The following is a 21,504-nucleotide window of genomic DNA, read 5'->3' as shown; positions in this document are numbered from 1 at the left end:
TCTCTAATCCTTTGCTTTCCCTTCCTAACCTTTATAGGGTCTTTAGTAGTTTCTGGCTACTGTAAAACGGAAGTGCTGCCTCTGAATCTTCTCCTTCGTCTACTCTTTTGCGTGCCAACTACTCTTTTAAATGGTCTCCCTCCACTGTTAAATATCTGGGTGTGCTTCTTACTCCTCGCTATTCTTCCCTCTATTCCACAAATGTTTCTCCTCTTTTCCGCGAAATCAGGGCCCTCATGGAAAAATGGCGGTCCTAATATGGCGGTCCTAATATATTTCATTTTTTGGGCGTATAGCGGCGGTTAAAATGACAATCCTCTCTAAATTGCTTTATTTTTTGAGATGTTGCCAGTTTGTGTTCCGTTCTCTGCTCTTTTCTCTTTAATCGGCTATATTCCGCTTTATCTGGGATGCGAAGTGACATTGCCTTCCGATGTCTGTTATGATGGCGGCCCGGTCTATCGGTGGCTTAGCCATCCCTGATATGGTTAAATACTATTGGGCTGCTCATTTACGCCACTTAGTCTACGTACCATGCGTATAGTCGATGGATGGAGTTGTAGAAACTGTGGTTGGCTCCGAATCAACTGATTGCTCTTCTTTGGAGTGCCCTCCCCCCCTCCATCCCCCAGATTTCTCTGTTGGGTACGATGTCCTTGCATGTTTTTATTGGTAACATTGGGCCTCTTGTACCATATGCAACATTGTTTTGCTGTTTTTACCCTTGTTCTTGATATCAAAAATTCTCAATAAAAATTACAGTTATAAAAAAAAGAAATGGATTCCAAGTCTGTGTGATATTCAAATCCCAAATTTTTTTTGCAGTACAATAAAATAATAAAAGGACCAATGATGTCACCCAGGGTAAGCGGGGGTAAACAGAAAAGTACACATGCTAGTGGAGCACACAAAAATGTATCTTCTTTTTTTCCACTCTCCATTGTCATGTGACTTGTTAGTGTTACAAGGAGCCGAGGGGCTGTCCGGTGAAAACTATTTTATCCCCTATCCACAGGATGGGGGATAAGTAGCTGGTCGGCCATTACTGCTGCACTCTACCAATCTGAGCTTAATGGCTGAGTGGCCAGAAATAAAAAGCCTCTCCTTAGTAAGAGACATATGAAAGCCACCTGGATATTACAAAAAGGGGAACTACAGGAAATGACTGTGAGAAAAAAAAGATTCTCTGAAACCAACATTCAATTTTCTGGCCTCAATTCTAAGTATCGTTTCTGGAGGAAACAAGTCCCTGTCCATCACCTGCCCAATACCATCCCTACAGTGAAGTATGGTGGGGGCAGCACCATGTCTGGAGGAAACCAGGCACTGCCCATCACCTGGCCAATACCATCCCTACAGTGATCATGGTGGGGGCAGCATCATGTCTGGGGGAAACCAGGTACTGCCCATCACCTGCCCAATACCATCCCTAGAGTAAAGCATGGTGGGGGCAGCATCATGTCTGGAGGAAACCAGGTACTGCCCATCACCTGCCCAATACCATCCCTACAGTGAAGCATGGTGGGGGCAGCATCATGTTTGGTGGAAACAAGGCACTGCCCATCACCTGCCCAATACCATCCTTACAGTGAAGTATGGTGGGGGCAGCATCGTGTCTGGAGGAAACCAGGCACTGCCCATCACCTGCCCAATACCATCCCTACAGTGATCATGGTGGGGGCAGCATCATGTCTGGAGGAAACCAGGTACTGTCGATCAACTGCCCAATACCATCCCTACAGTGATCATGGTGGTGGCAGCATCATGTCTGGAGGAAACCAGGCACTGTCCATCACCTACCCAATACCATCTCTACAGTGAAGTATGGTGGGGGCAGCATTATGTCTGGAGGAAACCAAGCACTGCCCATCACCTGTCCAATACCATCCCTACAGTGAAGCATGGTGGGGGGCAGCATCATGTTTGGTGGAAACCAGGCACTGCCCATCACCTGCCCAATACCATCCTTACAATGAAGTATGGTGGGGGCAGCATCGTGTCTGGAGGAAACCAGGCACTGCCCATCACCTGCCCAATATCATCCCTACAGTGATCATGGTGGGGGCAGCATCATGTCTGGAGGAAACCAGGCACTGCCCAATACCATCTCTACAGTGAAGTATAGTGGGGGAAGCATCATGTCTGGAGGAAACCAGGCACTGCCCATCACCTGCCCAATACCATCCCTACAGTGATCATGGTGGGGGCAGCATCATATCTGGAGGAAACCAGGCACTGCTCATCCCCTGCCAATATCATCCCTACAGTGAAGTATAGTGGGGGAAGCATCATGTCTGGAGGAAACCAGGCACTGCCCATCACCTGCCCAATACCATCCCTACAGTGATCATGGTGGGGGCAGCATCATGTCTGGAAGAAACCAGGCACTGCCCATCACCTGCCCAATACCATCTCTACAGTGATCATGGTGGCGGCAGCAGCATCATGTCTGGAGGAGATCAGGCACTGCTCATCACCTTCCCAATACCATCCTTACAGTGATCATGATGGAAGCAGCATTATGTCTGGAGGAAACCAGGCACTGCCCATCACCTGCCCAATACCATCCCTACAGTGATCATGGTGGGGGCAGCATCATGTCTGGAGGAAACCAGGCACTGCCAATCACCCGCCCAATACCATCTCTACAGTGATCATGGTGGGGGCAGCATTATGTCTGGAGGAAACCAGGCACTGCCCATCACCTGCCCAATACCATCTCTACAGTGATCATGGTGGGGCAGCATCGTGTCTGGAGGAAACCAGGCACTGCCATCACCTGCCCAATACCATCCCTACAGTGAATGTCCTTGAGTGACCCAGCCAGAGCCCTGACTTGAACTCAATCAAATATCTTCAGAGAGACCTAAGAAATGGCTTCCACCGATGGTCGCCATCCAACCTACAGAGCCCTTCCCCGAAATGTCAATATATCCTCTGTCCAGTGAGGATGGACAGTGCTTCACCTGAACATCCCAGTCTCTAAGGCAGCGTTTCCCAACCAGGGTGCCTCCAGCTGTTGCAAAACTACAACTCCTAGTATGCCCGGACAGCCTTTGGCGCATCGTGCCACCCGACCTGTCGCACTGTGCCATCCAACATGTGCTATTAATCAGAGAAGCATTTGCTTCTGAGTTATTTCCTACCATTTCCTACCATATGTCTCCTATTGGACTGACTGTGGCACCTCCAATTCTATTTAATTTTTCCCTGTTTACGTTAGGACTGAATATGCACGTGTACATACATCGCTCATATACAGACATATATGAAGTGTAGGATCTATACAATGGCTATTACACAAAATTAAGCTATATACAATTATCTGGTATTATTTATCTCACCAGTAACCCATCGAGGCCCAGGAGGGAGTGGGGACCCAGTCCATTTTTTGGGACTTTTATAATAGGATTCCGGGAAGAGGTAAACTCCGGGCCCTTCTATCCTGGTGGCCAAAACCTAGCACCATAATGGAAGACCTGGTTTGATTTATTTGCTATGGGGCACACTCTCTACTACGTATGTCCGCTGCTCTCCAGTCTGTGTTTTCTACATTAATTTTTTATTTATATTTTTTAAGAAAAGCCCAGTTTAACCCCTTCCATTCCTTTAAATCTGTGGAGCAGTGTTTCCCAATCAGAGTGCCTTCAGCTGTTGCAAAACTACAACTACCAGCATTCCCGGACAGCCTTTGGCTGTCCGGGCATGCTGAGAGTTGTAGTTTTGCAACAGCTGGCGGCACCCTGGTTTGCAAACACTGCTCTTAGTGTACATGGCTGGATCTTTTGCGAGTTTCCCGCTATCGGTTTGAGCCGCGGTGGGTTTTTCATGACGGAAAGTCTGTAGCGGATTACATTGACTTCCATGGGTTCTGGTGCGGATTTTTGCATAGGATTAAGCTGTGTAAATATAGTCCTAGGCTCGGTTCACACTACAGAATTTCCGCTGCAGCAGAATCCCATTGACAGTCAATGGGATTCCGCTGTACAGTGCACACTACAGAATTTTAGCAGCGTTTTTTTTTTTTTTTTACACCGCAGAGATCCTGTCGCCAAAATAATGGACACAGCTTGTCAGGGCATGATGAGAGTTGTAGTTTTGTAACTGCTAGAGTGCCTCTGTTTTCTAGTGCCTGATGGGAGTTGTAGTTTTGCAACAGCTGCTGAACCATTGTTGGTGTATGATGGTGGTTGTAGTTCTGTTGCAGCTTGGAAAACAATATTTAAAAAAACAAAAACAAAAAATATTAATTCAATTTTAAACAATTCTTTCGAATGCGGATCAGTTTTTCAGCGTCATCCCCTCTCCTTCCGCCAGGTGTCGCCCTTCTCGTGTGACTCGTCCAGATCAGTCATAGCTGTTACATACACAGCGCTACTTGCTGGGGGAAAGGTCAGACAAGATGGCGGCGCTGGCTGTGCTGAGGCGCTCGACTCCCGCGCGGCTCCTGTCAGGTTGGTGTGTTCCCGCCCTAAGCAACCGCCACTTCCCAGCACTCGCGGCCCGCGCCCCTGGCGCCAACTCCCGCCTCAAGGTTTTCCCGCGCAGCGCGGCCGCTAGGGCTCAGTCAGTGACATTGGGGCAGAGGGGCGCCCCAACCCCCGCCTCACGTCTATTATTCCACTGCCCCCTAATGATAGACAGCGGTACTGCCACAGGCTATGTCCTCTACGTGTACCCCTTATAGGCAGTCAGCCGCCATATACATATAAATTTCACCATAAAGCTATCACGTTTGTCTTTAGAGACGAAGTCCAGCCACAGTTCTCCTCCTTATGTCTTAGTTTAGTGTTTTCCAACCTGTGGGTCCTCCAGTTTTTGCAGAACTACAACTCCCATCATGCCTTGCCAACTGAAGGCAGTAAGGTGGTGCTCTCCAAACTATGGACCTCCAGCTGTTGCAAAACTACAACACCCAGCATGCCCGGACAGCCAACGGCTGTCCGGGCATGCTGGGTGTTGTAGTTTTGCCACAGCCAAAGGCTGTTCAGTCAGTCATGCTGGGAGTTGTAGTTTTACGACAGCTGGAGGTCCACAGTTTGGAGACCACTGTTGTAATGGCTTTATAGGAGTTGTAGTTGCTCAACAGCCACAGGTTTGGATACATTGACTTAAATACATGCCCTTGTTTTGTGTATACGATGCGCAAAAGGCACTTAAAGGGGTACTCTGGCAAAAAACATATCCCCTATCCAAAGGATAAGATATCTGATCCCGCCGCTGGCGGGGCGTGTTACCCCAGTCATCCGTGCACAGAGCGAACGCCGCTGTGTCGGATGACTGGCGATTACATCTGCCACCCCTCCTCCATTCATGTCTATGGGAGGAGGCGTGATGGCTACATACTAGTCGTCATGCCCCCTTCCATAGACATGAATGGAGGGGGGGTGGTGTGACATCACGAGCACGGAAGCTACAAGCTTTCGTGTTCCGGCCGCCGCCACTATCGGCCCGGAGATGACGGGGGTCCCCAGGAGCCGAACTCCTGCCGTCAGACATCTTATCCTTTGGATAGGGGATATGTTCTTCGCTGGAGTACCCCTTTAACCAAATGCGTCAAAAAGCTCTAATGACCTATATGGCGACCTGCTGCAGAGGTGCCCATTGCGCTTAACCCCTTACTGTTTAGGTTTTTCTCTTTTACCATTATACAGTGGTCTCCAAACTGTGGACCTCCAGATGTTGCAAAACTACAACTCCCAGCATGCCCAGACTGCCCAAGCATGCTGGAAGTTGTAGTTCGGCAACATCTGATCCTTCAGATATTGCCGAACTACAACTTCCAGCATGCCTGGGCAGTCTGGGCATGCTGGGAGTTGTAGTTTTGCAACAACTGGAGGCACACTAGTTGGGAAACATTGTCCGTTTCCTACCTCAGTGCCTCCAGCTGTTGCAATTGTTGCAAAACTATAACTCCCAGCATGCACTGACAGACCATGCATGCTGGGAGTTGTAGTTTTGCAACAGCTGGAGGCACACTGGTTTGGAAACACTAAGTTTGGTTGCAAAACACTTGAAAGTTTATTACTTAACTTAGTGTTTCCAAACCAGTGTTCCTCCAGCTGTTGCAAAACTACAACTCCCAGCATGCACGGACAGCCAAAGGGCATGCTCGGAGTTTGCAACAGCTGGATGTTTGCCCTCTCCCCCCAATGTGAATGTACAGGGTACACTCGCATGGGCGGAGGTTTACAGTGAGTGCTGCAAGTTTGAGATGGCGCAAATTTTGCGCTGCAGCTCAAACTTCCAGCGGTAAACTTGCTGTGAACCTCTGCCCATGTGACTGTACCCTAAAAACACTACACTACACTGACACTAACCTAAAATAAAAAGTAAAAAACACTACATATACACATACCCCTACACAGCCCCCCCTCCCCCCAAAAAAAGAAAAACGTCTGGTACGCTACTGTTTCCAAAACAGAGCCTCCAGCTGTTGCAAAATAATAACTCCCAGTATTGCCGGACAGCCATTGACTGTCCAGGCATGCTGGGAGTTTTGCAACAGCTGGAGGCACCCTGTTTGGGAATCACTGGCATAGAATACCCCTATGTCCACCCCTATGCAAATCCCTAATTCAGGCCTCAAATGCGCATGGCGCTCTCTCACTTTGGAGCCCTGTCGTATTTCAGGGCAACAGTTTTGGGACACATATGGGGTATCGCCGTACTCGGGAGAAATTGCCTTACAAATTTTGGGGGGCTTTTTCTTCTTTAACCCCTTATGAAAAGGTGAAGTTGGGGTCTACACCAGCATGTTAGTGTAAAAAAATAAATTTTTTACACTGACATGCTGGTGTTGCCCCATACTTTTCATTTTCACAAGAGGTAAAAGGGAAAAAAGACCCTCTAACTTTGTAATGCAATTTCTCCCGAGTACGGAGATACCCCATATGTGGGCGCAAAGTGCTCTGGGGGCGCACAACAAGGCCCAGAAGGGAGAGTGCGCCATGTACATTTGAGGTGATTTGCACAGATGTGGCTGATTGTTACAGCAGTTCTGACAAACGCAAAACAATAAATATCCATATGTGACCCCATTTTGGAAACTACACCCCTCATGGAATTTAATAAGGGGTACAGTGAGCATTTACACCCCACTGGTGTATGACAGATTTTTGGAACAGTGGTCTGTGAAAATGAAAAATAAAATTTTTGATTTGCACAGTCCACTGTTTCAAATATCTGTCAAACGCCAGTGGGGTGTAAATGCTCACTGCACCCCTTATTACATTCCGTGAGGGGTATAGTTTCCAAAATGGGGTCACATGTGGGGGGGGGGGGTCCACTGTTCTGGCACCATAGGGGCTTTCTGAAAAACCCTTTCAGAAAAACTCACTCTCCAAAATCCCATTGTCGCTCCTTCCCTTCTGATCCCTCTACTGCGCCCGCCGAACACTTTACATACGCATATGAGGTATTTCCTTACTCGAGAGAAATTAGGTTACAAATTTTGTAAAAATTCAAAAATTGGGTCTACAAGAAAATGCGAGTGTAAAAAATGAAGATTTAGAATTTTCTCCTTCACTTTGCTGCTATTCCTGTGAAACACCTAAAGGGTTAAAACACTTACTGAATGTCATTTTGAATACTTTGGGGGGTGCAGTTTTAATAATGGGGTCATTTATGGGGTATTTCTAATATGAAGACCCTTCAAATCCACTTCCAACCTGAACTGGGCCCTGAAAAATTACGATTTTGAAAATCTTGAGAAAAATTGGAAAATTGCTGCGGAACTTTGAAGCCCTCTGGTGTCTTCCAAAAGTAAAAACTCGTCAATTTTTTAATGCAAACACAAAGTAGACATATTGTATATGTGAATCAATATGTAATTTATTTGGAATATCCATTTTCTTTTCAAGCAGAGACTTTCAAAGTTAGAAAAATGCTAAATTTTCAAAATTTTCATGAAATTTTTAGATTTTTTACCAAGAAAGGATGCAAATATTAGTGAAATGTCATTAGTAGAATATGTCACGAAAAAACAGTCTCTGAATCAGAATGATAAGTAAAAGCATCCCAGAGTTATTAATGTTTAAAGTGACAGTGGTCAGATTTTCAAAAAATGCCCAGGTCATGAAGGGGAAAATGGGCTGGGTCATGAAGGGGTTAAAGGGGTATTCCAGGCAAAAACTTTTTTTTTTATATATATATATATATATATCAACTGGCTTCGGAAAGTTAAACAGATTTGTAAATTACTTCTATTAAAAAGTCTTAATCCTTCCAATAGTTATTAGCTTCTGAAGTTGTTGTTTTCTGTCTAACTGCTTTCTGATGACTCGCGTCCCAGGAGCTGTGCAGCTCCTATGGGGATATTTTCCCATCATGCACAGCTCCCGGGACGTGACATCATCATTGAGCAGTTAGACAGAAAACTTCAGAAGCTAATAACTATTGGAAGGATTAAGATTTTTTAATAGAAGTCATTTACAAATCTGTTTAACTTTCTGGAGCCAGTTGATATATAAAAAAAAGTTTTTGCCTGGAATACCCCTTTAAGGGATTCCTCACGAAATCCTCTTCATGGTAAAATGTAGAAGTAACGGTGCAAAATTGGCGCCTATTTTCTGTGTAATTTAGTGGGAAATTCTAAGGCCTCATTCACACAATGGAATGGGGGTAAATTCTGCTCGGAAATTTCTTTCCCATAGTCTTCAATGGAATTCCGCTGCACGCACATAATAGAATTTTTGTAGCGGAAATTCTGATTCCGGCCTCAGCAGATATAATTGATGTGTCATTTCTTTTTGCGAAATCCGCTTGGAAATGCATTGTCGTCTATGGAGATGGCGCGTTTCCGAGCAGCCTGCAGAATGTCTGCCTGAAATTTTTCGTGTTAATATTCCACAAAAATTCCACAGCGTGTACCTATCTTAATTTTTATTGACTTAATGAGCTTTTGCTACCGGATTCCGATGGAAGAATAAACATGTTTATTCTTCCACCGTAATTTGGATCCTTGAAAGGAAATTAGCCGCCGAAATCCCATTGAAGTCAGTGGGAGTCTAAAGCAAGGTGGAATCCATGCCGACATTTCTGGCAGATTCTGCCTTGATTTTTCCAAAGTGTGAACGAGCCCTTACCTTTCGCAGGACAAACATATACACGTATTTGTAATGAAGAGAATCCAGCAGCCACAGCGTCCGATAACATTTTATTGCGACCTGTGGCTGCTGGATTCTCTTCGTTTTGAATACGCACCACCAGGTCCACGCTTGTCCTTTACACCCATGTCTAACAGCAAGAGAGGGAGATGCCATTTGTAAGCACTAGCAGACAGGGTTGTCTATGTTATTCTTGGATACACAACGTATTTGTACTCATGGTCACATGGGCTCTGCAAGTACAAACACGAATACGTGGCAGTAAATGACGCACACATAGTCACTGCATTAGGGTCTTTAAAGAGGTACTCCGCTGCTCAGCGTTTGGAACAAACTGTTCCGAATGCTGGAGCCGGCGTCGGGAGTTTTTGATGTCATAGCCCCGCCCCCTCACAATGTCATGCACCACCGCCTCAATGCAAGTCTATGGGAGGGGGGCGTGACAGCCGTCACGCCCCCTCCCATAGACTTGCATTGAGGGGGCGGGGCGTGACATCATGAGGGGGTGAGGCTATGACATGATGAGCTCCCGGCGCCAGCTCCAGCATTCGGAACAGTTTGTTCCAAACGCTGAGCAGCGGAGTACCCCTTTAAAGTCAAGAGAGTCCAGTGCTTGTTTGTGGTTGGATATGTCCGCATCCAGTTTTGACAGGTTGCTGGTGTATACACGCCATGGATGGCACAATAGTAGTGTGAACCCACCTTTAGGTATGTTTACACATATTATACTGTATTTAATGTGGCTTTTTTGCTGTTCTATGCAAAAATTAGCCCGGACAATAATGGTATTGAAAAATATACAGTCTTTATTAATACATCGTATAAAATATGAGAAGAAATGCAAGATGGCGCAATGAGCTACACCCATGGACAGACAGAGTCCTAGGTAAATATATCATGAAAAAAAAGATTGCTATAATTAGGTATATATTATATATAAATATATACAGGAGCTCCAACGTACGTTTCACTGTTGACCAGCTTCATCAGGGGAGTGATTTCATTGCTGCATTGCATACAGTAGGTGTGAACATTTCCTTACAGAGATGTTTAATAATGTTGAATAATTTAATTCCTCAGGTTCCTTCTATGCCCACAGAGGGGGCCCAGCATCATGGCAACACTACCAAAGTCTGAGACCATTCAGTAACAACAAGATTTTGGTAGAATTGGATGAAACAACAGGTATATGCGTCCGGATACAGAAGATAATTACCATTATATTAAAGCATTTGTCATAAAAGGGGTATTCCAGCCTTAGACATCTTATCCCCTACAAGGATAAGATGTCTGATTGCAGGGGTACCGCCGCTGGGACCACTGCGATCTCCGTGCAGCACCTGGCATTCTGTGCCAGGCGCTGCTCCCGAGACGTGACGTCATGGCCACGCCCACTTAGTGACGTCACACCGTACCCTCTCCATTCAAGTCTATGGGAGGGGGCGTATGTCTCGAGCTGTATAGGATGATACAGGGGGTATTGTATAGTTAAAGTTTACATTTGTAAAAGTTGCGTAAAAAGCAATTCCATTTTTATTGCTGCTCACTAGAGATGAGCGAACTTACAGTAAATTCGATTCGTCACGAACTTCTCGGCTCGGCAGTTGATGACTTATCCTGCATAAATTAGTTCAGCTTTCAGGTGCTCCCGTGGGCTGGAAAAGGTGGATACAGTCCTAGGAAAGAGTCTCCTAGGACTGTATCCACCTTTTCCAGCCCACCGGAGCACCTGAAAGCTGAACTAATTTATGCAGGAAAAGTCATCAACAGCCGAGCCGAGATGTTCGTGACGAATCGAATTTACTGTAAGTTCGCTCATCTCTACTACTCACCTTAGCATAAGGTCGCATGCACATGTCCGTAGTGCGGCAGTGCGTTTAATAATCTGAATTGACAGCATTATAGATCACTTAGGCTACATTCACACCATGTAGCCGAATCTGGCAGGAGAATTAAAAAATGAGACATCTGTCGTATCCCGGCCACAGTGCACCACGTGCACTTCACTTCAATGAGACGGACGGAGTCAACTAGGCTCATTTTTGTACCGTATCTGGTTTTGTTGCTGGACTGAAAACCGTGGTCTGACAGGTTTTTTTGGACGGCAATAAAATTCATAATATTCAAAAATGAGCCGACCGGAGTCATTATCTGACTCCGTCTGTGTCATTGAAGTGAGTGGGGTGCAGCGGGGATACGTCAGCAGACGGCTTTTTTTTAATTCTCCCACCGGCTGCCGTAACCCTAAAACGTTGTGTGATTGCAGCTTAAGATGCTTTCTGTTTGGGTCTCCAAACTGTGGACCTCAAGCTGTCTATGCATACTGGAAGTTGTAATAATGCAACAGCTGGAGGTCCACAGTTTGGGGACCACTGCTCTAGACCCACAGTTGGCACTTATGTGGTGTCCGTATTATAAACGTGAATGTGACACATAATCCACACTGTGTGACCATGATGTGGAAGAGACTGAATGGCGCAGTGGTCAAGCATGTAAGGTGCTCTGCCATTCATGCTCCTAATCTCTGCAGTCATACAGTGAGTAGGAAGAGTGAGTCTCAGGACCCTTGTCCTTCTCTTACATCATAAGATTTTTTATTTTATTTATTTTTTCAGAAAAGGAAAACTACGTTCAGAACAAAGTATTTAGCAAATATTATAAGTGGCAGAGGTCTGTACCAGATGTGTATTTGTACTCATTGGAATCCAGTATTCCCCAACCAGTGTGCCCCCAGCTGTTGCAAAACTACAACTCCCAGGATGCCTGGACAGCCTTCGGCTGTCCGGGCATCCTGGGAGTTGTAGTTTTGCAACAGCTGGAGCCACACTGGTTGGGGAAATTCTGCAGTGGACCGTTTATCTCCATTCTAATTTTAGCTGTAGTGTAAAGTGTAATTGTTCTGAGACTGCTACCTACAGATGTGTTCTCCTCCACCCTTATCACTGAATAATGAAGAGCACAGAACAGCTTGCTACTACCTGCGTATCCCGATCAGGTTGCAGCTTAGGATGTTTTGCTTTTTGATCAAAGGCCACAGCCCAAAGTCTCATGTTTCTGATAAGGAAGAAATAATGCAGCTTTGTTTTGTGTCTCAGGGGTGGCAGTCATGAAAATGAAGAACCCTCCAGTGAACAGCCTCAGCCTGGACTTCCTTACAGAATTCTCCATTAGTCTAGAGAAGCTAGAAATTGACCGTGGCTGCCGGGGGCTTATCCTGACTTCTGTATGTGGTACAACCGCTGCCTACACTACTTGCAATATATCATAATGTACTACAGTAAATTCCCTTTATTTAACATCACTCGAGACAACAAAGATTTCAATAGACTTATCTAAGGCCGGGCTCACACCACATTTTTTGCAATACACTTCCCGTATTCATATTCAATTTGGAAACCGCACAGAACCGTATTGAAAACCGTATGCATTGACTCTCCACTGAAAACCGTATGCCAAACGATGCATCCGGTTGTGTCCGTTTTGCATCCTGTACAGTTTTGTCAGTTTTTTTTTTCCCCGTACCGAAAACTGTAGCCTACCACGGTTTTTGGTCCGAGTAAAAAACCGTATTGAAACATATGTTTGTTTTTATTTTTATTTTTTAACGTGGGAGTCAATGGGAACTGTACAGAACCGTATGTGCGTACGTTTCCATCCTGTTTTAACCATACGGTTTTTGACTTTGAGATTTTCACTTGTTTGATTGAAATTCCAAGAAAAAAACTGCGCAAATTCCTCACTGCTTACTCTAGCACAGTGAGGATTTGACCTTCCCCTTGACAAAGGGGGAAAAAAAGTTTTCTAGACTGCTTGATGATATATAATGTTTGTAAAGCTGGTGTGTGTGTGTGTGTATATATATATATATATATATATATACAAACATTTTTTCTTTTTCCTATTTCCATAGAACTGTTATTCGTTGTCATTTCCTAGGCTATGTTGACCAATAGCATTTTGGTCCGTACCTTTATTTAATTTTTTTATTCAAAATCAGGAATGGAACTGAATCAGAGGAAAATTGCAGTATAATAGAAAGATCTAAACCTTTTCTGTGTTTTGGACTTACTCCCAATTTTTGTTAAAATACTAAGCAAGATACTGCGTCAACCTAGCCTTGCGTAGATGTGACTTTTTTTTTTCCTTTCCCCCTCCCCCCTCTTTTCCAGGCTTTTCCAAAAATCTTCTCTGCTGGGCTGGACATCACAGAGATGTGTGGAAAAAGTGCGGAGCACTATGGTGCTTTCTGGAAGGCTGTGCAGGAAATGTGGTTAAAGTTATATGGGTCCAACATGGTGACCATCGCAGCCATCAATGTAAGTGAAACAAAATGTTGCACTCTAGGGACAATGTTATGCCTGAGTGTAATGATTGACATAATGAGCAGCTATTTGATGTATATTTGTGTACAGTGGTCCCATGAGTTACAATACTAATGGGTTCCATGTTTACTATAACTCCATGGAAACTAGGCATTGGTTCTAATGACTCGAAAATGTCATCCAAAAATAGGAAAAAGTGAGGATTAAGTAAATAACTAATACCCATAAAGCAAGTCCTTACATATAAAAGTAATAAAGATCTGCCGGGAGCTGTAATCACTGTCTATGTAGAGGACAGGAGCTTCTTCAGGGTCCTGTACAGTACACAGTGTCCTAAAAAAAAAAAAGTAACATGGAGCCACCCTCACCTGGTGTCCAAAGGAGCAGCTAACCCTAGTACAGGTAAAGAGTAGTACAGAACATGTAATACCTCCCTGTACTGTAGGAGGCGCTATCAGACACCAGTCAGTGCATGCACTTCAGTAATACAGGTGTTTTACCAGTGAATGTCCATTCTGATTGGTTCTTCCAGCCATTGACATGTTTCTCAGATCTGGACTGTCTGTAGTATTGTATGTTGAGTCTGGTTTCAAGTTACAATGGTCCAGAAAAGAGTTTTGTATGTTTATGATATTGTCACCTGAGGCCATTGTAAGTTAACCTGTTAAGGACGAAGGGCGTACAGGTATGAGAGCGTACCTGTATGACCTGAATCCTTAAGCAGCTTTGAAGTAAGGGCAGGAGCTGTGCTCGCTTCAGAACTGTGAGTGTCGGCTACTCACGCTCCCGCTGCTGCCCAGCATCTAACCCTTTAGATGCCGTGATCAATGCCAATCACGGCGCCTAAAGTGAAAGTGGAAGATGCCGGCAGCTCAGTGGAGCTTGTGGAGCCCTGGAGGTTCAGTGTGCCAAAATGGGGGAGCCTATGCCTATGGCTTAGCCATAGGCATAGAATTATACAGTAAATGCAATTCTATGATTGCATATAAGTCCCTTGAGAATTTAAAAAGTGTAAAATAAAAAAAAGTTTCTCAAAATTATGTAAAACCCCCTCCCCTCATTTTTAATTAAATCATATATTGGAAAAAAATTATCAAAAAGTCCCATAAAAAAAATAAAATAAAAAAAATGGTACCGAGAAAAACTACAGATCATGGCGCAAAAAATTATCCCTGCATACATCCCTGTATAGGGAAAAGTTAAAAAGTTTAATAGGGGTACTAAAATTAAAATTTTATGCATACCAATTTTGTAAAAAAAAATATTTTTTGCATTTTTTTTTTATGAAATACAATAGAAAAACTATAGAAATTGGGTATTGTTTTAATCGCATTAACCTACAGAATAAAGAGAATGGCCTTGATTTATCAATCAGCCTGAAATCCTAATTGTTTAGTTTTTTCCCATAGCAACCAATCACAGCTCAACTTTCACTTTACAAGAGCTCATTAAAAGGGTACTCTGCTGGGAAAAAATAAATAAATATATAAATATTATTTTATTTAATTTTTTTTAAATAAAGTTAAACAGATTTTGAAAATTACTGCTGTTAAAACATATATTAATCCTTCTAGTACTTATAAGCTTAGCTTCTGTATGCTCCACAGGAAGTTCTTTTCTTTCTGAATTTCCTTTCTGTCTGACCACAATGCTCGCTAACACCTCTGTCCATGTCAGGAACTGTCTGGAGCAGGAGAGGTTTTCTATGGGGATTTGCTCCTCCTCTGGACAGTTCCTGACATGGACAGAGGTGTCAGCAGAGAGCACTGTGGTCAGACAGAAAGGAAATTCAAAAAGAAAAGAACTTCCTGTGGAGCATACAGCAGCAAAGTACTGGAATGATTAATATTTTTTTAATATAAGTAATTTACAAATCTGTTAAACTTCCTGTTATCAGTTACCGTAGTTTAACCCCTTAAGGACCAAGGACGTACCGCTACGTCCTTGGTCCTGCTCTTCTGATATAACGCTGTGTAACCCCGCGTCATATCACGGCGGGCCCGGCGTCATAGTGAAGCTGGGACCCTCCTCTAATAGCGCGCAGCGCCGATCGCGGCGCCGAACGCTATTAACCCTTTAGCCGCGCGCTCAGAGCTGAGCCGCGCGGCTAAAAGCGAAAGTGAAAGTTCCCGGCTAGCTCAGTCGGGCTGTTCGGGATAGCCGCGGCTAATCGCGGCATCCCGAACAGCTGACAGTACAGCGGGAGGGCCCCTTCCTGCCTCCTCGCTGTCCGATCGCCGAATGACAGCTCAGTGCCTGAGATCCAGGCCTGAGCAGTCATGCGGCAGAATCGTTGATCACTGGTTTCTTATGAGAAACCAGTGATCAACATAGAAGATCAGTGTGTGCAGTGTTATAGGTCCCTATGGGATAACAATGATCAGTGTGTGCAGTGTTATAGGTCCCTATGGGACCTATAACACTGCAAAAAAAAAGTGAAAAAAAAAAGTGAATAAAGATCATTTAACTCCTCCCCTATTAAAAGTTTGAATCACCCCCCTTTTCCAATAAAAAAAAAAACACAGTGTAAATAAAAATAAACATAAACATATATGGTATCACCGCATGCGGAAATGTCTGAATTCTAAAAATGTATCATTAATTAAACCGCTCGGTCAATGGCGTGCGCGCAAAAAAATTCCAAAGTCCAAAATAGTGCATTTTTGGTCACTTTTTATATCATTTAAAAATGAATAAAAAGCGATCAATAAGTCCTATCAATGCAAAAATGGTACCATTAAAAACTTCAGATCACGGCGCAAAAAATGAGCCCTCATATCACCCCATACACAGAAAAATAAAAAAGTTATAGGGGTCAGAAGATGACAATTTTAAACGTATTAATTTTCCTGCATGTAGTTATGATTTTTTCCAGAAGTCCGACAAAATCAAACCTATATAAGTAGGGAATCATTTTAATCGTATGAACCTACAGAATAAAGATAAGGTATAATTTTTACCGAAAAATGTACTACGTAGAAACGGAAGCCCCCAAAAGTTACAAAACAGCGTTTTTTTTCCAATTTTGTCGCACAATGATTTTTTTTCACGCTTCACCGTACATTTTTGGGCAAAATGACTGACGTCATTACAAAGTAGAATTGGTGGCGCAAAAAATAAGCCATCATATGGATTTTTAGGTGCAAATTTGAAAGAGTTATGATTTTTTAAAGGCAAGGAGCAAAAAACGAAAATGCAAAAACGGAAAAAACCCCGGTCCTTAAGGGGTTAAAGCATTTTTTTTTTCCAGTGGAGTACCCCTTTAAGATATAAAAGTTGAGCTGTGATTGGTTGTTGTGGGAAATCAAACAATTAGGGTTTCAAATAAATCAGTGTCCCAGGAGGTTACAGGGCAATATGATCAATAAAAACCTTTAAGGGGTTGCCCCCTCATGGGGAAAACACTTTAGTAGAAACCCCCTGTAAAATGTATGACTTTATTGTGATTACTTATTAAAATACAAGCCCAACAAACATTTAAAATTCTCAGCGGCTCGAAGGTGGTGCTAGACAAAGCTCTTGACAAAGCTGATTTGTCTACGAAACGTCGGGGAGGTTAGTAGTTATATGTTTTAAAACAGTGAATCTATAGGTTGCATACTATTAGGAATAGGGACCCAGCATCAGGAGTAACTGTGTGCGGCACTAAAACACACAGATTATAAGCAATAACCTGAGCTGAACAGTGTCTCATAATAGGGAGAGTGGTACTAACTCTCCAGTCTAGCACCATCTATGAGCCGCTGAGAGTTTTAAACGTTTGTTGGTGTTGTATTTTAATAAGTAATCACAATAAAGCCATTAATTTTATGGGGGAAACCCTTAAAGGTTGTTATTATTTAGGGTTTCAGGCTGACTGATAAATCTCCCCCAATGTATCATTTTACCATGAAGTGCACTGTGTAAAGACCAAACCCTCCAAAAGAAGCAAAATTGCAGGTTTTTTAAAATAAATTTCCGTTCACAAATATATATATTTTTTTGTTGCGCCATACATTTTATGGTAAAAAAAAGTCATTACAAAGTACAATTGTTCGTGCATAAAACAAGCCCTTATATGGGTCTGTAGATGAAAAAAAATAAGAGTTATTGATTTTAAAAGGAGAGGAGGAAAGAACAAAAATGCTAAAATTTTAATTGGCCTGATCCTTAAGGGGTTAAGAAACAACTGTATCCTATATATTTCTACCCAAATGCCTGTAATTCAATGGTCAGAGTCAAATCATTAATTATACTGTCCAAACTGTAGTAACAATATTTCATTTTAAGGGACTAACCACAGCCTTTTATTTCACAGGGATCAAGCCCCGCTGGTGGGTGCCTTATGGCTTTGAGTTGCGATTACAGAATCATGGCAGACAATCCTAAATTTGCCATTGGCTTGAACGAAACCCAACTGGGCATAGTTGCGCCATTCTGGTAAAGTTTAATACGCTGAATGTTTTTGTCCTGACTGTAAGCTGAGAAGGAGTGTTTGGAATCTAATCTTTTCTATTGTTCTTATACTTACAAGTGTGCTTTGTTTGAGTGTATTTAGTTTTGAGGAAAACTTTTTAATTATTTATTTTTTTTTTTTATATAATTACCTGTCATTGGATGATCAGTGGACCTCTGGGTTCCCCACTAACCAACAAAGCCTGGGCACAGGGGGCCCCTTCACCGCAGCACAGTGTTATCCAGCCTTGTGCAAATGTGATTTATACAATAGATCATCATATTAAAGGAGATAACTATCCAGGATTAGAAAAACAGAGCTAATTTCTTCTGAAACCAGCGCCACAACCGTCCTCAGGCTGTGTGTGGTTTTAAAATTTGGCTCCATTCACTACAATGGAACTGAGCTGCAATGCCACACACAGCCTAAGAACAGGTGTGGTGCTGTTTATCTCTGTTTTTTTAATCGTGGATAAGGCTGGGTTCACACTATGATTTAAGCAATACGGGACTGTATACGGCTGGGGGGGGGGAGGGGAAGCGAAAACCGGGCGCTCCCGTATCCCGCCCGTATGTAATGCATTTCACTGAGCCGACCGGAGTCAAACACGGACTCCGGTCGGCTCATTTTTACCCCGCATACGGTTTTCCCAACGGACCTAAAACCATGGTCTACCATGGTTTCAGGTCCGGTTAGAGAACCGTATACGGTTGACTCCGGTCGGCTCATTGAAATGCAGTACATACAGGCCGGATACGGAAGCGCACGGTTTTCGCTCCCCCCATCTGTATACGGTCCCGTATTGTGAACCCAGCCTAATGCAATTAAAAGGCTGCCACCTACTGGGGTAGTATAATCCATCAAGGTGAAATCTTGGAAAATCCTTTTTGGTTTGACATGTTTGTGTGACTTGTAGTTCTTTTTACATGAACTTTAACCACATACACACAACTGCCTGTATTTCTTACAGGTTCAAGGACACCATGGTCAACACTGTAGGTAATCGTGTGACCGAACAATCCCTCCAGCTGGGCCAAATGTATCCAGCCCCAGAAGCACTGAAATATGGCCTTGTGGATATGTTAGTTCCAGAGGATAAAGTACACAGTACAGCAGCTGCCGTCATGACCCAGTGGCTTAGTGTTCCAGGTAAAGACTACCCATGGCATCATATGTAATTCTTCACACAACAATTTATTACATTATAAAAAGACAAGTCTATTATGACTGTGTATTCTAACCACGGTGCCTGAAGCTGTTGCAAAACTACAACTCCCATCATGCCCGGACAGCCAAAGGCTATCTGGGCATGCTAGGAGTTGCATTTTTTCCAACAGCTTCAGGCACCCTTGTTGGAAAACATTACTATATGATATATACAAGAGCTGGTTTTCATGATCTATACACACCTAGCTGGAAACAGACAGTCCCTTACATTAGATATTTTTTCCCCTTTTTAAGAACAGCACGCTGTCACTAGACAAATTGTGTTCACACTTAAAGGGGTACTCCGGCCCTAAGACATCTTATCCCCTCCCATAGACTTGCATAGCGGGGGCGGAGTCGTGACGTCATGATACTCCGGCCCTGTGGTCGGCACCCGACAGTTTGTGAGCTGGCAGCGCAGCGTGCAGCTCAAAGAGGTGGGTGCCGAATGCAAGATTGCGGGGGTCCCCAGCGACGGGACCCCTGCGGTCAGACATCTTATCCCCTATCCTTTGGATAGGGGATAAGATGTCTTAGGGCCGGAGTACCCCTTTAACATATATGTCAAGATTTCCATTCATGGAGTCAGGACTGAAAAGAATAAGCAGAATGCACGTGAATAGGCAAATTCTCATTCATGTTGTGTAAAGATTTGTAAGTACTCATCAGCTGCTGTATGTTCCAGAGGAAGTTGTGTAGTTCTTTCCAGTCTGACCACAGTGCTCTCTGCTACCACCTCTGTCCATGTCAGGAACTGTCCGCAGTAGAAGCAAATTCCCATAGCAAACCTCTTCTACTCTGGACATTAGGTTCAACACAGCACGTATCTGTGCAGGAGGAAACTGACTGTACAGTACATAACCTGCATTGTGGCCCCTTCAATGTAAGGATCATGTTGATCCAATAACAAGCTATCACATTCTGTGGTGGGGCCAATTTTCTGATCCATTCCCTTTGTGTGATTTTCTGCTTCAGTATGACACATTCTTTCTCTATGTAATATATATACTTTTTTCTCTCCCATACAGATCATGCTCGTCAGATTACCAAGTCCATGATGCGTAAACCCACAATTGACAGACTAGTTAAACTGCGAGAAGCTGATATTAACAACTTTGTCAGTTTTATCACAAGAGATTCCATCCAAAAGTCTTTGCAAGTCTACATGGACAGATTAAAACAGAAGAAGTAATAGCAAGCAAAGTTGGCACTTGGATTTAGTAAGCCATAAAATTATCAAAAGTGATAGCAATGAATGGGTTGTGATCTTCATACATTTGTCTTATTGGTTAAAGTGTCTGATGGGGCAGACTGGTATAATGTCCTTTTTATTTACCCCCATGTGCCTATTGTCCTTGTACTTTAACTACCTATGGCATCAAAAGAGGAGGCTTGTAAGAAAATGTGTGAATGTTACTGTAGTAGGAACTTAACCAAACCCAGTTTGTGCCTCACTTTCTGTGCGGGTGGTTTTGTACTATCTGCTTTACTGGCCACTTAATTTTTATTCTGCAGGAATTATGCAAATCCATGGTGTTTATACACTTTATACTAACTAAACACAAATAAAATATTTTGAGAAGAAATTCTGAATTGATTTTTTGAGCCATTTATTTAAATATTTTCAGTGCTTAACCCCTTTTTAAAGGAGTACTGCGGTGGAAAACAACTTTTTTTTTTTGTCCATAGTAGTAGAGGTTTGCTATGGGGATTTGCTTCTGCTCTGGACAGTTCTTGACATGGCCAGAGGTGTCAGCAGAGAGCACTGTGGTCAGACAGAAAAGAAATTCAAAAAGAAAAGAACTTCCTGTGGAGCATACAGTAGCTGATAAGTACTGGAAGGATAAAGATTTTTAATAAAGATTTTTAAATAGTAATTTACAAATCTGTTTAACTTTCTGGCACCAGTTGATTCAAAAGAAAACGGAGTACCCCTATAATGGGTTGCTGAGCTCATCCTTGTGTCTGCAGCGACAGGAACAAAAAAAAAATTCTCGGTCGGCTCCATTGGGGAACACAGAGACGTGGGTATATCTTGCTGACACTAGGCATACAAAAGAAAGTCTGCCCCTCCTGGCAGGATATATCCCACCTACTGACGCTGAGCTAATCAGTTTTAGCTTAGGCTACGTTCACACGGCTGTTGTCCCCCGTTTATATTTTCTCTGTTATTGCCTCATTAACGGACCATTCTAATAACGGATGCAAACTGATGCAAAGGGATGCCATTTAGTGGCATCCGTTTGACTCCGTTTTTCATCCGACAATATCAGCAGTCTGCAGACTCCCGCAGCCGGGACTACTACTACTTTCATCATGGAACAGACAGCTTTCCATGATGGGAGTAGTAGTTCCCTGGCTGTGGGAGTCTGCAGGTGGCTGGGGAGGCTACATTAGTGTTTGTACTACTACCCCCACCATGGAACAGTGTCTG

At 43.5% G+C, this 21,504-nt stretch overlaps 1 protein-coding gene across 4 annotated transcripts; it reads left to right on the top strand.

Moving 5' to 3' along the window:
• The first annotated feature begins 4,284 nt into the window (after positions 1-4,284).
• Positions 4,285-20,673, top strand: ECI1 (enoyl-CoA delta isomerase 1). Of its 4 annotated transcripts, none has more exons than XM_056533953.1 (7): positions 4,285-4,454; positions 10,188-10,292; positions 12,203-12,330; positions 13,277-13,423; positions 17,727-17,848; positions 18,835-19,013; positions 20,099-20,672. In XM_056533953.1, exons 1-7 carry the CDS (start codon positions 4,403-4,405, stop codon positions 20,260-20,262), a joined length of 897 nt encoding a protein of 298 aa, XP_056389928.1. In that variant the 5' UTR covers positions 4,285-4,402; the 3' UTR covers positions 20,263-20,672. The 4 variants fall into 4 exon arrangements, with proteins under 4 accessions (XP_056389928.1, XP_056389929.1, XP_056389930.1 ...); XM_056533954.1 differs by lacking the exon at positions 4,285-4,454 and adding an exon at positions 4,619-4,646; XM_056533955.1 differs by lacking the exon at positions 4,285-4,454 and adding an exon at positions 4,965-5,095.
• Positions 20,674-21,504: the final 831 nt, after the last annotated feature.

The sequence above is a fragment of the Hyla sarda genome, chromosome 8 (genome assembly GCF_029499605.1).
Source record: "Hyla sarda isolate aHylSar1 chromosome 8, aHylSar1.hap1, whole genome shotgun sequence".
NCBI lineage: Eukaryota > Metazoa > Chordata > Amphibia > Anura > Hylidae > Hyla > Hyla sarda.
This window is presented reverse-complemented; position numbering and strand designations above follow the sequence as displayed.

Excerpts from the sequence above, each read along its gene's own strand:
- ECI1 (XM_056533952.1), top strand. The coding sequence starts at position 9,936 with ATGAGAAGAAATGCAAGATGGCGCAATGAGCTACACCCATGGACAGAC. Across the intron at positions 10,293-12,202 it reads AGAATTGGATGAAACAACAG|GGGTGGCAGTCATGAAAATG; the intron begins GTATATGCGTCC and ends TTTGTGTCTCAG. Across the intron at positions 12,331-13,276 it reads GGGGGCTTATCCTGACTTCT|GCTTTTCCAAAAATCTTCTC; the intron begins GTATGTGGTACA and ends CCTCTTTTCCAG.